The 18,547-nt window shown below is 44.4% G+C and overlaps 1 protein-coding gene across 2 annotated transcripts in view; it reads left to right on the forward strand.

Moving 5' to 3' along the window:
- Positions 1–12,661: 12,661 nt before the first annotated feature.
- BFSP1 (beaded filament structural protein 1) overlaps positions 12,662–18,547 on the forward strand; it is a 31,125-nt gene continuing 25,239 nt past the window's right edge. Inside the window, exons 1-2 of one of the 2 annotated variants that reach the window (XM_059705484.1) lie at positions 12,662–13,223; positions 17,906–17,966. In XM_059705484.1, the coding sequence (XP_059561467.1) occupies positions 12,862–13,223; positions 17,906–17,966 (423 nt within the window). In that variant the 5' untranslated portion in view covers positions 12,662–12,861. The remainder of the gene's footprint in view (positions 13,224–17,905; positions 17,967–18,547) is intronic. The other variant, XM_059705482.1, reaches the window with a different exon arrangement.

The raw sequence follows: 18,547 nt of genomic DNA on the forward strand, positions 1-18,547 counted from the left end.
CAGGTTATTTCAAATATCTTCAGTGGTACATATGTAATAGGCTTCGTGAGGGCATTTTGCTAATTTTTTTTTTTTTGCAACTATCAGCACTAATAGTGCTGCCTAACTTGGATTGTCTGCCCTCATCCAACTGAAACCTGAGTCTCTGCAAGAAGCTTTTCTTTTTTCCAACCACGTCAAGACATTTTCTCCTGGCTCTTCTATAATGTAAGTCTGTTTTTGCAGCTAACCACCATTCCCATTGTTTTTGTCAAAACTAGCTGCTTAGCTTACAATTTATTGTCTGGTAAATAAGGGTCACCATTTACTCCCTAGTAACCAGCCGAATAGATCCAGGATTTTAGCTTGTGATGTTGTGTGAGGCATGGTCATTGCTGGTTTGGAAGACAACATTTCATGAGCTCTGGATGACCCTTCTTTGAACTGAGATAGTCCTTCCAGCTGCCGACTTCATCAAGTTTTTTCTTTGCTGTGAGGCAAAATATTATGCTCTCCTCCTAGTCCCACTGCTGGTCTTCAGAGAGAGTAAAACAAATGTTTCATGGTTCCACAAAAATGTTATAAAGTTGTTTCCCAAGTTAGGTCATTGCATTTGAAAAATTTTTGTTCTGGTAGAAGACTTGGCCAAAAACAACAGAGCCAATAATCAGCCATTATTTCAGGGAAAAAAATATCTTGAGATTAGCTAGGGATTGCTATCTTCCTTTCCACTGAAATAGAGACCAAGCCCTGGCTAGGTGGCTCAGTTGGTCAGAGAGTCATCCTGTACACCAAAGGGTTGTGGGTTCGATTCCTGATCAGAGCACATACCTAGGTACCTAGGTTGTGGGTTTGATCCCTCGCCAGGATACGTATGGGAAACAACTGATCAATGTTTCTTTCACATCAATGTTTCTCTCTCTCTCCCTCTCTCCTCTGCTCCCTCTTCCTCTCCCTTGCTCCTCCCCCTTTCTCTAAACATATCCTCTGGTGAAGATTTAAAAAGAAAATGAAAAAAGAAATAGAGACCAATTCTTCCATCTGGGCCTAAACTATTTTTGAGATAAAGTTTTCTCTCTTTATAGTCATACACTTTAATTTACTGGCTGACTTCCCTAGTTTTTGAAGTGGCCCCCATAAAATTTTGGAAGGCATCTTAACTTTATAAGGCAAATTATCATAAATTAATTTTCAGAAACTTCTTGAGCCAACTTGAAATAAAAATAAACTGTTTTCTCAGGCTGATACTCTAATTCTAGTCTAATTTTTTTTAAAAAAACAGAACATTTAAATTTAGGATACCATTTTAAATAATATACTTGGGAAGACTGATTCTTTTCTTTGAGCTTGCAGAGACCAAAAGGACATCAAAAAATGTCTTTTAAGCAATTTCTGGAGAGATGAATCTATATTATTTCATAGGTAATGTGATGCCAGTAAATATTAACTGACTTCCAAGGGGGGAGAAATGTCCTGATTTATAGTGTTTGTCAATTCCTGTGGTGTAAATACTCCCACCCCAAGCTATGAATGTGGTGTCAGTCAGCTCCCAAAATTCCTGAAAATTTAACAATTGGTTCTTATGAGCTTTTAAGAGGCAGCTCTACAACAACTTGCAGGTGACTCTGCCAATTAGTGCCCTAAATGCAGGCTTGAGAACACGGGCTTGTTGGCTCTGTGATGCCCTGGATCTGTTCTTCAAGGTGACTAGGACATCATGTAGCAAATCCTGGCAAATGGCGCTTTCAGATCCAATGTTACCCAAAAACTCAGGTTACCTTGAAAACATAATGTGTCCTGGGAGAACTTGGTCCACAATATCCTGTTTAATTGTTGTCCTTGCAGATACTAAGTCATACAACTAGGGTCATTGAGGACAGTCCAAAGGCAATTGAGAGACAGGGGCCACTCGGAGCTCTGCGGCTTGAGTTTAAACTGCTAGGTTCTGCAAAGGCTGACCACAGAACAAAATACACAGCCAGAATCAAACTTGGATGCCACCCGTTGTCATGAATTTTGTTTTAGGTTTATATCTGAAAAGCCACAGCCTCTGAGGAAAGTGTCTTCATAATCTATCACTTGAGGACATTTCTTGTTTTTTTCATCTCCTGAAAATAAAAAGCTCTTTTCCAGGGAACCCGTTTTTCCTTTTAGTGTGTCTTGTAACTACAGTCATTCTGCTGACTGGTGCATTGTTTCCTTTCTAAATGAATATATTTTTGTTCTGTCCCTATATATTTCCTCCAGTGATGAAAGACAACATAAACCTAGTCATCACAATGGAGAGCAGAGTAAATTTCAATTTAGGGCTGCTACGAAATTTGACCAGGCCTTTTGAAACAGTCCAGTCAGCCAATGTGGGGTAAGAGGGCCAGGCCTTCAGTTCAGCTATTAATGTGCTTCATGGTCTATCTTTGGCCAAGTACCATTTAGCCTCCCCATTTAAAAGTTTCAACATGAGGTTCCCAACATTTAAACACTCATTCATTTCAAATTTCGGTCTAAGATTCATTTATGTTCTCTCTCTCTCTCTCTCTCTCTCTCTCTCTCTCTCTCTCTCTCAGAGATTTCAGAGAGGAAGGGAAAGGGAGAGAGATAGAAACATCAATGATGAGAAACATCATCAATTTGCTGCCTCCTGCATGTCCCACACTGGTGATCGAGCCCGCAACCCGGGCCTGTGCCCTGATTGGGAATAGAACCGTGACCCCCTGGTTCATAGATTGATGCTCAACCACTGAGCCGCACCAGCAAGGCTCATCTATTCTTTAATTCACTTTATTAGGTACCTACGTTGGGTCTGAACTTTACTAGTTGATAAATGAGATATTGTATCTGTCAGGGTTTTTCCGTATCCAGCAGGAAATAAATGGCATAAATAAAAGCTTTAACTGAGAAAAATTGAATGAAGGGACAACATCCAGAGTTGTGAGCAGGATCAAGGAAATCAACAGAGTATGATGAAGCTCCAGGTATTAGCAATATCAAGAAGCTGTTTCTCTCCCTAAGCCTAAAGGAGCAAAGGATGGAGCCTGGAGTGGTGATTATGCCCGGAGGGAGAAGGAAGCACAAGGGATGGCTCTCTGACCTGCCAGTGACTCCCATTTACCAAACCCTACAGCAGGGGTGGGGAATGTCTGGGTCGGCCTGTGGGCCATATGAGGCCTGGAAAATCATTTGGCCTGGTCCTGCCAAGGCATTAGGGGTGAGTTTATGAAATGTTTGATCAAATATAGCAGCTAATTTTTAAGTTGATAATTTTGTATGGCCTGCAAATGATGTTATAAATATCCAAATGGCCTTTGGCAGAAAAAAGGTTCCCCACCCCAGCCCTACAGGAAGCCAGGGAGGCAGGTATGCAATCTGAGAGGACCAGCCTTTTAGGGTTCAGGCAGCCTAGGGAAGGATGGAAGATGGTTCTCTTGGGTGATCCTCTGGCAGAGAATGGCTGTTGGGGAATGAACAGCATTGATCTCAACCCTGCCCTCAAAGATGTGTAGTCTAGTCAGAATAATCATATGGGCAGGTCTGCTAGGATAACAGGGAGGTAGAGCCTTAGCTAAGCCAATGAGGAGCTTGAGTCTGTAGAACTGAAGACCTCAATAGACATCCATTTTCATACATTAATATGCAGGACCAGTTGAATGAAAAGTGCAAAGGGGTAATGGAGATGTTGGTATCCAAATTGAGGAACACAGGCAAGTGAAGAACAGGATGGTGTCTGTTGGGTGAGAGGGAAATCCAAATGACAAAAATTTTAAATAAGTGAAGGACTGGGAGTCAGTAGGCCTCAACCATAAGCAGGTGATAGAAGGTGAAATTGTGGGGTAATAGTATTCACATCACGTATAGTCCTTGTCCAAATAATAAGTCTGATGGTTGGAATAGGTAGTTCTTCAAATCTGGAGCAGACCACTGTGCCTTTCAAGCAATGCTAATCTTCTGCAAACCAGTTCTTATTGGAAATTTCATTAGAAAACTTTACATGGATTTTAGGTCTGAGGGTTGAAGGCCAGGGTTTAAAATGTACAGTTTTAGTATCCCTTACTGTACTTCAAAACTGTGTACAGAATCTGAAAATAACTGATAAAATAGCTTAGGATATTGTCCCTCCCAATTTCAGGTCAAAGCTAAAAGTTGGTAATTTTTAGGAGATAGACCATCTCTTGTGAAATAGTTTAATCGGTTCCTCTTGATATCCATAGGAAAGTAGATATGGACCTATAAAAACAGTGGATATAATATATATATATTCAGATATATTTTTAAATCTATAAATGAGTATTTCTGTTAGAAATGCCTAAGTGGTACAAAGCAGGATCTAGGATATCCTTTTCTTAGGGCAATGTTGGCATACCAGTTGGCCATTTATGGCTGGATGATACATCAAACCACTTGATAATCTTTTCCCAGAAGAAAAGGGGCTGTGGTTCAGATGTAGACTGACCCAACTTGAGAGTAGTAGTACATCTCTTTAAAGAAATCTTAAAAAGAAGTATGTAACAGAAATATGAATAACATGGCTAGATTTAAATCCACAGGAAATTATAACTGTGAAAGAGACTTCTCCTAACTCAGTCCCAAGGGTGGCGCCTGCTGGGATAGTGACTCATTTTTGCCTCCCTGAGGGCATGGGTATGGCCACTTTTCATGCATAACCAGAGTGATGATGAGTGAGTACATGTGATAATGTCTCCACAACATTCCAAGGTTCTGCCCCACTGGTATTAAGGGAGTCCAGGTTCTTCTCAAAATCCTTTCATTATTAGTGATGTTAAACTCCTACCAGTATCATCAATGGAATCCTGTTTGCCAAGATCAAATGCCATCTGTTAAATCAAAGGATCATTTTTGCATTTTCTTGCTATCACTAAGAAATATCGATTCTCAGCACAATTTTTCCATAGGGGTTTGTTATGTTATAATTTCAAACTTACAGAAAAGTTGCTGGAAGAATACAGAGACTGCCATATACCCTTTACCCAAATCTACCAATTATTTTCATTTTACTCCATTTGCTTTATTATTCTACTAGAGGCCCAGTGCACAAAATTCTTGCATGGGTAGGGTCCCTAGGCCTGGCCAGCGATCAGGGCCAATCTGTGGGGTGACTGGTGGGGTGATTGGGGGGCCCCTGCTGGCAACCGCTTTGACTGACCTGGTGCCACCTGCTTGCTGTCCCTGCCCCCCACCACTGCTGACAGTCACCTCCCTCTGCAGGGCAACCAGCGGGGCTATTGGGGAGCCCTGCTGGCAGCCGCCTTGAAGGCGACTGGCGGGGCAATTGGGGGGCTGCCGCTGGTTGCCTCCCTCTGCAGGAGGCAACTGGCAGGGCAATTGGGGGGCAGCGCCGGCAGCCACCAGTTGCCTCCTTTGGCTGGCCTGGGGCCTGTGAGCTGAGGGCAGCTCCTGCGTTGAGCATCTGCCCCCTGGTGGTCAGTGTGCATCATAGCGATGGGTCATTCCACTGGTCATTCGCCATTTGATCAATTTGCATATTAGGCTTTTATTATATAGGATTATTTATTTTCTGAACTATTGAGAGTAAACTGAACATTGTGCCTCATTATTTCTTAAACTAGTGTGTATTTCCTAAGAATATGACATAGTACAATTATCAAAATCAGGAGTTTTAACACAATATGGCTATCTAATCTATATTCCATATTTAAATTTCACCCAGCATCACAATAATGTTTCTTTATAATTTTTTTTTCTGGTCTAAAATCCTATCCAGGATCATGTATTGCCTTTAGTTGTCTTGCCTTTTGTAGGGCCCATCAATCAAAGAGTACCAGAAGCACATCTGTCTTCAGACAAATTGGGTTTGTTGATACTTGCATCCGCTATTGTATTAGACTCTGAGAAAAGTAGGTTGGGCACTTAGAACCCTCCAGCCTTTGAAGATTTCTGAGTCTATGAGCTTCACTTTCCAGAAGGTCTTCAGAGCCAACTGTGTGTGTGAGACAGAGCCTTCTTCTGAGCGTGTTTCTCCATTTGTTGCCACCCTTCACGCTGACTCATCGCTTAGAGGCCAGCTGATGGTGCTTTATAACATGTCTTTAGGCCCGGGGCCTGATGCAGAGGCCAGTTTAAGGGAACAGGGAGCGGGAGGCCGGTGTCTGCCCTTTGACTTCAGGGTTCCTGGCCACCTTACTTGAAATCAGCATTTCTAGGCTGACTTGCCTCTGAGTTGACCCAGTTTGCTGGAAAGGCTCCAGGCTGTGCATCTGGGCATCCATCTGCCCTCTCTGCTCTCTGCAATCACCTGGGACCGCCAGCCAGGGTGTTCACTCTTAGGACAGCGTGGCCCCCTTGTGGCAGACATTAGTGTGTCCTAGGGAAAGATGGGCTATAAAAGATCACGCAGAATCACAATGTTGGAGCAGTGTATTAAGTTGCTGGGGCTGCCATAACAAAGTATCACAGATGGGGTGGGTTAAACAATAGAAATTTATTTTCTCATAATTCTGGAAGCTCGTAGTCTGAGATCATGGTGTCAGCAAGGCTGATTTTTTCTGAGGCCTCTTTCCCTGGAGTGTAGATGTCTGCCTTCTCCCTGTGTTTTCACATGGCCTTCCCTCTGTACCTGCCAGTGTCATAATCTTTTCTTATAAGGACACCAGTTATATTACTTTAGGACCCACCTCTTTGATCTCATTTACCTTAATTACCTCTTTAAAGGCTCTATTCCAAATACAGTCACATTCTGAGGTATTAGGGGTGAGAGCTTCAACATATGAATTTTGAAGGACACAATTCGACCTGTAACAAGCAGGAAGGAGGTCTCTGGTCATGACGAAGGTTGGATTTAGTGCCTGGCTATGTAAGAATGCAGTAGGAGATGAAATTCTAACTGATTCTTAGGCAGATTCTCAGACAACCCTCTGGATTTTCAGCTCTCCCTGTCACCCCACCTTCTGACATGATTGGTACATCCAATTCCTAAGCTTTTCTGAGATTCTCTCTCATGAACCAGCTTGTTTTTCTTGCCCATTCCTCTCTGCAGGCTCTTAGGTTTCAGCTTTGTCCACGCTGCTAAGTCAGTAGCCACTAATCTATCTCTACTCAGCCTTTCAAAATTTGTTGACATATCTTGTGCACTGTGATCTTTTGTTGGGAAAGTTTCCTGAGGAGGACAGGTAAAGAGACTGAAGAAAAAGGCTGACAACTCTGGAGTCAGAGTTTATCAAGGGAACTTAGGACAGAATCAGAGTCTTGGGCGGCAGCAACACAGTGAATCTCCACACCAGAACGCGGATGAGGTTTGATATATACGGCCTCCAGGAACACAAGTGGCTTACAACCAAGTGGGATGTGGATATATTGCAGAGCGGTAAACAGCTTAACGGGGCCTGCTTCCTTTCAGGTGATATGTGTCCACTCCTCCCAGGTCACTGAGAGCAACTTGCTTCTTAGGATGGCATTGGTCACGTCAAGCACTAGAAACGATTTTGCCTAGCATCTTTTCTTCTTTTTTTGGTGGAGTTTTAATTGAGAAAAAGTTTTGTTGCTACCATTTTCTGGTGGGATTGTCAATGTAAGAAACATTCAAATTTTTATGAGTTTATTTGAGCCAAACTTATGACAATTGTTGGGAAGCAAAATCTCAACGGATTGAGAAAATGCTCCAGAGAGTGGCAGTTTTACAACTTATTTTATACATTACAATCCAAGGAGGACACTTCAGGGGTTACATGAAATCCATTGGTGATAGATTAAGGAGGTGGGAGAAGGCAAAGCAGGGCAATCTCTGGGATTGGATAAAAAGTAAACCGAATAGACACATACTTCTTTTACATTTGTGGGTATAGAATAGTTAGCGGTTAACAATTAACATGATAACAATAACAATGAGGGGTGTTGTGGTCTCTGCCCTGGTACAGTGAGGGGGTCCAGAAAAAATAAAATTACCCTGACATTCCAAAGGTATGTTATCGTAGATGCAAAAAGACAATAGGCTCAGTTGTCAGGGAAGATACCAGCCTAAGACTTGTCTACCCGCCATGAACTGCTGTTTGTTAGAAAGTTTTCGTTTCAAACCATCCTATGTGGTTACTTTAGGTCTCTCAGTTTATAAGGCTGCCATGCAGGCCTCCCTTGAGCTGATCAGGTTCAGCATTTGGCCCCACAGGGTGTAGGGCAGTGGTTCTCAACCTGTGGGTCGCGACCCCTTTGGCGGTCGAAAGACCCTTTCACAGGGGTCGCTTAAGACCATCCTGCATATCAGATACTGACATTCCGATTCATAACAGTAGCAACATTACAGTTATGAAGTAGCAACGAAAATAATTTTATGGTTGGGTCACAACATGAGGAACTGTATTTAAAGGGTCAGAAGGTTGAGAACCACTGGTTTAGGGGAAGAAGCAGAGATAACACCCCTATTCAATCCACTACAACTAGTGGGAAACACAGCCCTCCCTACTTGCCATTCCCACCTCAAATCATCCTCACCATTTTCTAGGAACACCTGGCTCATTCCACTGCACCTCACCCCAGGTGCTCTCTCACCCTGTTTATGCTGCTGTGTCTGGAATTCTAACTTCTCTACCGAGCTACACACTACTCACTGAGGCTTCTTTCTTGTTTTGTTTTTATATTTAACTTTATTGTTGAAAGTATTACAGATGTCCCCTTTTTTCTCCCCATTGATCCCGTCCTCCCCACTCTTACCCCCTCCCCAGGCCTTCACTGACCTATTGTCTATGTCCATGGTTTTGTAAAGCTCTCTATTTTAGAACTTACTGGTATCTCAGTTTTGTGTGTGTTTGTGTGTGTGTGTGTGTGTTGGTGTAAAGTAAATCCTCCTATATAATAAAAAGCTAATATGCAAATAGTCATCATGCCCTCACACCCTCTCGCTCTCATGCCCAGGCTGGGAGACCTGAGGCCAGGCTGGGGGACCTAGGCCATGCCCCTGGCCCAGCAGGGCTTGACAGGGGACCTGAGGCTGCGCTCCCCACCCTGTGGGGTTTGACGGAGGTGGGGCTGGCCGGGTCTGGGTCTCCCACAATTTCAAGGCACATGCAGGTGGGCGGGGACTTGACTCTGGGTCCCACGGCACACCCCAGACTCTGACAGGAGGGAGATTTTCATATACATTTTACTAATTTTCTTTCATCTCTGACACTTCTATTATAGAGAAAGGGAAAATAGAAATATTAAAATATTTTCTCTAATTAATTCCCTTTTAATGTGCACGAATTTTGTAAATAAAAAGGAACAGGCTTTATGGAAAGCAATCTCACAGGGTGATCTGATCTGATTCCTAATTGGGCAGGTCATTGTGGGTTGTCATTACCCAGACCTGTCCATTGTTCTTATGTATACAGGTTAGCTCATCTTTGACATACCGGAAGTAACGTCCCTCCAAGGGGTTATTAACCCCTAAGAGAGCACATATCTTAACTACCCTGTAATCCAATCCCTGTCTCACTTTCTCCAATCGTCCCTACATTCCCTTCTTAATTTTGAATGCATAAAAGAAGCTGCAAAACTGTTATTCCCTGAGCATTTGAGATCTTGTTCCCTGACACATTATCTGTTTGGCTCAAATAAACTCATTACAATTCTCTATAGGTTTAGATGTTTCTTATGTTGACAGTGTCTTCATTAGTTGGGTAGGAATTTGTCCTCCCGCATCTTGAAGGTTGGGACTTGACCTTGTTCAATATTGATCTCTCTAAGAGACTATACTGTGTGAATAGATATTTTCTAAGTGTTTGTTCTACTGGAATAAATTGAAATTATATTTTTTCTTTTGTTATGTTTCTGGGATATATTTATTCTCAAATGGGATTACTATGTGTGGTCGACTGAGTTTCTGGTCCCCATTCTTCAGTGTGAAGGAGTTACACACCCACCCCCTTGCCATGCCTATTCCCTGCCTCCTTGCTTTGGCTGTAGCCATGTGATCTGCTTTGACCAATGAGATGTTAGTGGCCATGATGCAAACAAAGGTTTGGAAAGAGCTTGTGTGCCTGGGCATGCTCTTGTCCTTTTGCCCCTAAGAGGATGAGAGACATTTTGGAGCAGAGTGGCTCCAGCCGACCTGCAGACCTGGGAATGTAGTGATAAATACTTTTTCTATGCCATTTAGTTTTGGGGTCAGTTTGTTCTGTAGTGATACCTGCCGGATACATGATATCATAGGGCATGAATGATTTTATAACCTTTGTTCTATGTTGGTTTGCTCTCTAGGATACTTGAAACCAATTTACCATGCCATCAGCATGGTATTTGTATACCTGCATATATCCTCATATGGCTCTCTTTGATTTGATCATAACATTTATTTGTAATGGCTTAAGAAAATATAATAAAACAATAACCACACCACCAACACAACTTGGGACCTTACATAGCTTCATTCTAGACTGAATCTATTAAGTTGCAGTCTTTTTGGAGCAATAATAAACCTAATAAACACAACAAAGAAATGTGTAATTTTCTTGATCTTTGATAACCATGAGTTTATAGTATAATTATACATAATCTATACAGTTGTTAATCAGATGGTGCTACTAATCCTTATTTTTACAAAAATAGCCTTTTGATAATGATTTTAAAAATTGGAGATATGACAAAATATTTATATTTAGTAAATTTTTCATCAAATTCTATTATTTATTTCAATACCCACAATTTGCTTTTAAATTTGTGAAAGGGTAGCTTTGTTAATTCCATAATACAAATTAAAATGAAACATGGTAGCCAAAAGTTCTTTTATAATATTTCATTGAGAGTATGCCAATTTATTAAATCTGAGGCTGTAAGGATTTTTTTTCTTTAGTTCAAATAATCTATTATGCAAATGTCTTGATGGAGCTCTATTTGTTTTCCTACTCCAGAAAGGATGTCAGAATCCAGGAGAGCAAGGGTGACATCATAATAACTGTGCATTTGTTTCCTAAGTTTTTGTACAAAGAGTAGATTCTTCACAAATGTGCACAGGTAAGAACGTTCGGCAATGCCACACCTCACAATTTACCGAGTCGTGGAATTAAAAAAAAAAAAAAATATATATATATATATATGTTTATTGATTGATTTTAGGGAGGAAGGGAGAGGGAGAGAGAGATAGAAACATCAGTGATGAGAGAGGCTCATTGATCAGCTGCCTCCTGTGTTGTGCCCAGATTTCAAAGTTCCCAAGACCCCCAGGGAGCCAGTCAGTCCGATGCAAAAGCAAAGAGTCCTTTATTATGCAAGCCGGCCTGCGCTCCCCGTTCACCAGACCCACCGACACAGCGGAAAGTCCAGTGGCAGAGAGAGAGAGGCCTGATGGGACAGGGGGTTTTAAAGGGGGGTGGAGTGAGGGCAGGAGAGGGCACTGTGGGCCCGGCTGATTGGCCAGGCGCGAGTCGGTACAGGATGTGGTCATAGTGATGGCGTGCACTTCCCTTGATCACCATTGGTTAATTCAGAGAAATCCTGGGTGTGGCTAGCAGCGGCTTCTTCCCGTGAGGAAGCACATGGCCCCATCCCAAAATGGAGGACCCAAGGCAAGATGGAGGGTGCACATGGTCCTGTCCCAAGATGGAGACCCCAAGGCAAGATGGAGGGCGCAGTCCTTGTCTGGCTCCTGCTGCTGCCGCTCGAACTCGCCACAAGGCAGGATGGCCCCTCACATGGGGCCCGGCGGTCGGCCCACGCAGGCCCTGGTCCCCCCCGACCGGGCTCCGAGGGCCGCATGGACCCTCGGCCTCAGCGCGGGCAAGCGGGGAGCCGACCACGGGGGAAGGGAGGAAAGAGCGAGGCGGTGAGGCCTTCCGCCCCCATGACCTCCCCTGTGGTCGGTCGCCGCCAGGCCCCCACCCCTCGGCCCGCCGCCGGCCACCGCGCAGCCGGTCCGGAGACTCGACCGCTCCGGGGAGGCCAGGCCCTACGGCGGGCGCGGAGGGATTTCAGAGCCAGGCGGTCAGACTCCTCCCCCCGCACCGCCCGGAGAGGCGGGCGGTGCGCCTTTCACCTGCATGCCTCACACGGGGGACTGAGCCCGCAACCCAGGCATGTGCCTTGACCAGGGAAGCCTCCAAGGCGTCCTGGTTCATGGGTCAAAGCTCAACTACGGAGCCCCGCCAGCCAGGCTTGAGTCGTAGCATTTTATTTTGCATCCATGGTTAAGAATTTCTATCATAAGGAGCCTTCCTAAACACCAAGGTATACTGTCATTACGAAAAAGAATTGCTTAATTTAAGTGGTCGGCAAGCTGCGGCTCTCGAGCCACATTCGGCTCTTTGGCCCCTTGAGTGTGGCTCTTCCTAAGCCTTAGGAGTACCCTAATTAAGTTAATAACAATGTACCTACCTATATAATTTAAGTTTAAAAAATTTGGCTCTCAAAAGAAATTTCCATCGTTGTACTGTTGATATTTGGCTCTGTTGACTAATGAGTTCGCCGACCACTTTAAACAATACTATGCATAGTATTGTTTAAAGTTCTATAATTGAAGCTTGACTCTAAGAGACATAGACAAAGCTAGGGGTCCTTGGGCTCTTGAGCTAGTCCAACGCTTCCTTGGGCTTCCTTCACAATTCCAGTGCAACCAGTCAAAAGAAGGTCACGCTCCTCTTGTCCCCCTGACCTTCCATTCAGTCCTACAGCGACGGACTTGAACAATCACGGAACAAAAACCTCACTGCCCAACTTAACCTCGCAAGCCCGGGAGCTGTATGGTTCGTTAATCCAGCTCACAAAAGCATGCCTGCTGCTCTTTTATTCTCCCTGAGGCTGGGCACCGTGTGGATCACGACAGCTGATCAGCTCTGGAACGTCCCAGAAGCGTGCCAGAGGCCTCCGCTGTTTATTTAACGGGCTTCTGGCTCCGCGAGGAGCCCCCTGGAGCCGGCTTTGCCCGCGCTCTCCGGCGGAGGAGCCATGTACCCGCGCAGCTACGTCTTCCAGACCCGCCAGGAGCGGTACGAGCGCGCCGAGGAGGAGGCGCCGGGCCGCCTGGCCTCGGACCCGGCCGCCGCGCCCAACCTGGCGGCGCTGCAGGGCCTCGGCGAGCGCGTGGCCGCCCAGGTCCAGCGGGCTCGCGCGCTCGAGCAGCGCCACGGCGTCCTCCGGCGGCAGCTGGATGCGTTTCAGCGCCTGGGCGAGCTGGCCGGCCCCGAGGACGCCCTCCTCCGCCAGGTCGAAGGCAATCGCCAGCGCGCCCGGGACCTGGAGGCTGAGCGCGCCCGGCTGGAGCGCCGGGGCGCAGAGGCGCAGCGCGCGCTCGACGAGTACCGGAGCAAGTAAGCTTTGGTCGTGGGGGGAAACTGAGGCAGGGCGGGGGGCGGCACCTGCGGCAGGGATCTGAGAGCAAGTGCTATCCAGGTTGGAGGGCCATCTCTGGTGTCCCGGTCCTCATGACCACAGTGTCTGTGTGTGTGGGGGGCGACGGGGGGCAGCTGGTGCACATGGTCCATTTCCCTAAGATAAGACTAGCTTCTCTTTTGATGGTACTTCACAGTTTACATGAAATGGTATAATTTACTTTTAAGGTGTTTTAAAAGTAAATTTAGGTATAATTTCCATATAACAACATGCACAGATTTTAAGGACACAGTTCGGTGAGTTTTGACAAATGTATATACCTATGTTGCTATCAAAACAAGCAAAATATTTCCTCTACCTTAGAAATTCCCCTTCTACCCTTTTCAAGTCAATCTTCAGTTATCATTCGCGCCCCCCCCCCAACAAAAAACCCAGAGGTTTTTATTTCTATCACCATAGATTAATTTTGCCTGTTCTAGAATTTCACAAAAACGGAATATTACAGATGGCTCTTGTGTCTGGCTTTCTTTTGCTGACTGACCACAGTATTTTTGAAATGCATTAATGTTATTTAATCCTCACAGCCAGTTATAGATTGTATTTGTCTGCACCTATTTAACAGATGAGGAGACTGGGCCTCAGAAAATGTAGGGATTTGGAGCAAGGTCACTCAGCTAGTGAATTGCTGCCCTGGGACTGGATTGAAGTGATGGACATGCTGAGCCTAATGGTTTTCACTGCATCACAGCCAACACCTGGAAATCTTTTCAATGTGTGCCTTCCAGGGTCTTGCTAGTCGGTGTGGCCCATGGACCAGCAGCATTGGCGTCACCTAGGAGCTTGTTATAAAGGGAGACTCTTGGACTCACCCCAGAGCTCCTAGAATCAGAAACTGCATTTTAACAAGACCCCCCCCCCCCCCAAGTGGTTCGTAGTGAAAGAAGTTAAACACTGAAGTTTCAGAAGCTCTGGTCCCGGTCATGATTCCACCTTCCGACAGCCTGAACAATGTGTTAACATGAGCTATTCAAAAGAAAAGGATACTCAGCAATTTGTCGACATCTTTCCAAGTTTTAAATGCGTCTGCTCTTAGACTCAGCAGAGTCATTTCCATCAAGGAATTTACTACGATAGCCCAGCAGGTGTCAAGGGGCACGCCTACCAGGATATTCACTGCCGTGGGATCTGCAGTGGCAAAAGTCTGGAACCAACCTACATGCTGATTAATAATGGGAGACAGGTTACACAGTTGTGCTTCGTTCATACAATGGGATACAATGCAATTGTAAAAGAACAAGAATAGTGTGTTATTACCATTTATTTAAGAAAGGGGTGAAGAGTAGAAGTTTTCTGCTTGCACAAGGAAAAAGAGGACACAAGCACACACAAACAAGCTAATGACACTGGGGCGAATGTCTGACTTTTACTAGGTGTTCTAGTTATTGTCTTTCAGTATCTGACGACAGTATAAATTGTTTTGATAAGTTCACCTTCCCTCATAGTAATGGACATACTAAGCTGCCGGCTGGTTGGTTTCTGATATGTGGGGTAACTATTCATATATCCCTTATGCATTATTCAAGCACCAGGGGGTCTTGCTTCCTTAGAATGACTGACAGAAGATAGAGAACTTTGCCCCAATTAAAAGTAATTATTAACAAATAGAAAGGGGAGGGAAATGTTAGGCCTATAGGGCAATACAATCCTTAATAGACACTTGCACACTTCCCACCAGAGGAGAACAAAAAACCAGGAAAAGCTCATTGGACACCAGGAGTCAGACCATACAAGGGATGGAAACGGTCCTGAAGGCACCTGATCATACACCTGCATCCCACCCCATTATGAGCTCACCAGCTCAGCCCCCGACCCACTGACAACAAAAGCTTCCCACATAAGGGAAACTCCCGCTCCTGGGTGCTGCCCTCATCGACCCAGTGTCCCCTTGGCTTGGTGCTGTGCAGCCCTTCCTTTTGGATATACGACCCCCCACTCTGTTCCTTAAATAAATTCAATTTTCTGTAATCACTGTCTGAGATGGCTGTTTAGCCTATCTGTGGGCATCATCCACCATGTTCACCTTTCAAGTTCCACATTCTCAGTCTGAGTGTTGGGTAGGTTATTCACTGCTGTGTACTGAGCATATTTGTTAGATCAAATAATTGATTTCATTTCAATCAGTTCTGGTTTTTTAAAATTTTTTTCATTGGTTTCAGAGAGGAAGGCAGAGAGAGAGAGAGAGAGAGAGAGAGAGAGAGAGAGAGAGAGAGACAGACATCAATGATGAGAGAGAATTATGGATTGGCTGCCTCCTGCATGTCCCCTACTGGGGGGTCGAGCCCTTAATATGGACATGTGCCCTGACCAGGAATCAAACTGTGACTCCTGGTTCATAGGTCAATGCTCAACCACTGAGCCACGCCAGACAGGCAGTCCTTCTGTTTTTTTGTTTTGTTTGTGGTTTTGTTTTTTTTAAATTTTGATCCAGAGGCTTGGAGAGGGTCCTTGGGTGGCAGGACTTGAACTCAGGTTTTCTTGCCCTGAGTCCATATGCTTTCTAGAACATTGTCCTGGGGAGAAGTTACTCTTGGACTCCTATGGAGTGAGGCCCAGTGATAAGACCTAGACCTCATTCAAATGAAGATCATGTTCTCTAGAGCAAAGAGAAGTGTACGCTGGTTCAGACACCCAGCTCCATGGGCCAGCAGGATCCCCTTGACCACAGTCTACTGTGACTCCCTTGAGCCCTCAGTGAACAAATGATCATATTGAGTTTTCCTGAGTTCACTTGGTTCTGGTTATGTCTGCATCATGGAGCAGTTCCTTCAGATTCTGTGATTTCTTTAATAATTCCCTTAATTTATTCCCTCTCATTGCCCTGTTGGAGAAGTTTTGATATTCTGGCTGGGGTAGTGGGTGTTTAAAATTATTATAAAAATCATAGCCATCCACATGCATGCGTATACACATACCAAGTTTGGTTTCACATTCCAGAGGGGACTTGATGGTTAGCCAAAGCAGATAAAAATGATGCAGGCATGCGAAGGAATATGCAGCCTTGTTAGGCATATTTTTTATTTGGATAGTTGAATAATTTCAAAATCAGTTCTTTCACATGTCAAACAAAGACTAAATATAATAAAATGAAATAAAAACAAATGAAACCATCAAAATACAATGGTGAACATAGTCAATTATCCAAACTGCTAAAAACCAAAACAGTTGTATAAAACAATTGGATAATTAAAGCCAGTGTATTTTCATTTTATGAATTCTACTTATATGAATATATATAAATATATCTTGAATTCTTGTCATGAATTTTTATAATGAAGATACTTGTCTTTAATATAATATCTAGACTTTTCTATAGCATGAAAGTCACATTAATATGTTGTTTATCCAACCTGTTTTTAAGCTATAGAAATTCTTAAGATGTTTTTAGCAGGAAAAAGCAATGAGAAAATTAGATTTTTGTTAATAGTTTTATTCTCAAAGTTAATTAACCATTAAAAAATAATTTCTGACTCCATTACAGCCACACACAAAAGAAACTGCTAAATGTGACGTCTTGGCGTGAAATGTAACACTTGTGCAACCGTGTTTTAATTAGATTTCATGCCTTTCTTAGTTTGGAGTCTCCTAGGAGCTGGAGCCTGAGACAGGGGCTTGAGGGCAGGTAGCTTATTTGGGAGGTGACCTCAGGGAGCACAGGTTGGGGAGTGAGGAAAGGCAGGAAGGGAAGGCAGCTAACACAGAGTGCATTATTCAGCAAGTCCCCACCATGGCAACTGGGACTAACCTGTGGGGTGGAGGACACACCTCACTTGTCCCAGCTGAGGGAAAGAGCTGGGGTGTTTATGCACCCACTCACCTTCCTGCCAGGGTCACCCTCTGGCCCATCCAGCCTGTCCTGCTCACTGGCTCAGAGTAGGTCTTTGGTGTCAGGGATGATGCCACAAGGATTGCCCTGCCCTATAGATAGACCATAAAATGTTATTTCTGGTGACAACTCTTATTTTGTGGAAGGCCCCTCATTTAAATTCTTTAAGGATGAGGTAAAAGTTTCCTGTGTGCCCACAGGGTCTTGATTGCCTTTTGCTCAAAATAATTCACATGCCAGAATGGCACATTCTGGGGAACCCTTTAGTGGTAAGAATATGTCTTTCTTTCAGGGTTTTGTGAGGGTTAAATGGCATAATCCAGAGACACCGACACATGTTGGTAAATACCAGAGTGTAGGAAATCTACACAAGGTCAGGTCAATGGTGTTGTCAGGCAGGGTAGATTTCCAGGCTCTGTGCCACTGTTGGAGTCCAGGTGTGCTGAGGTATCATTCTTTCATCCTTGGTGGCAGGGAGTGATGTGCTGGGGAATTGGAATTGAGCCTCCAGACGGGAAGACTCTGTTGCCATTTACTGCCCCCAGTTAGCCCAGGTGCGATGCCCATGTCAGCACTTCCTGTGTGTGGCAGGATGTGAAAGAGGTTGGGAAGCAGTGGGCTTGGAGAGGCGGCATCAACTTCTGCTTTAAAATTAGGGACCTCATCTAAAAGAGAGGGCATAATACTCATATCGGATTAAAGGTAATGCTGATTGTGTGATCAACTCTGTGGAATCATAGAAGCTGCTCAACTTTTACTTATGTGTGCAATTTGCAGGTATGAGAATGAATGTGAATGTCAAGTGCTGCTAAAAGAAACGCTTCAGCGGCTTAACAAGGTGAGCTGAGCACATCCTTGGGTTTGAGTAGATTAATGACAGGACTGAACTAAATGGCTGCGATGACTGTTACCCACACTCCTCTTTGTGGTATTTCAAGATTCACCTATTTCTTTTGCTGTCACTCTACTCCTTGACTTCGTAATTTCAACTAAATCTTTGTGTGAACTCACACGCCCAAACACACACTCCTCTACCACAGGATACAGGATCTTGAGAGAACCTGGCAGGTGAAGGCTGGACCTTCAGGTTCTCTGTCCATTAAGATCGTCAAGTGGGAAGAAGGAGATGAAATGGAAGAGTATAATTCACATCCTGTTGGCTGGTCATATCCATGATTTTGGTTGACAAATCTTTGAATGTGTACACATATTAGATCAATAAGGTTTTGGCTATCAACTCAGTCTCAACGCCCATTTCCTTTTGTTTCGGTAAAGGGATTCATCCCTGGGTGTGGCCATGGAAAATGGGAGTTTAGGGAAGAGGAGGAGTGAGGAGGAATGTGGAGGGGAGAGGGCAGAGTCAGGAAATGAGGCAGTGGGAAGAGAGAGGATGGAGAGTTGTCAACATGCCCAGCCCCT

This window comes from Myotis daubentonii, chromosome 8 (genome assembly GCF_963259705.1).
Source record: "Myotis daubentonii chromosome 8, mMyoDau2.1, whole genome shotgun sequence".
In the NCBI taxonomy this organism is placed as follows: domain Eukaryota; kingdom Metazoa; phylum Chordata; class Mammalia; order Chiroptera; family Vespertilionidae; genus Myotis; species Myotis daubentonii.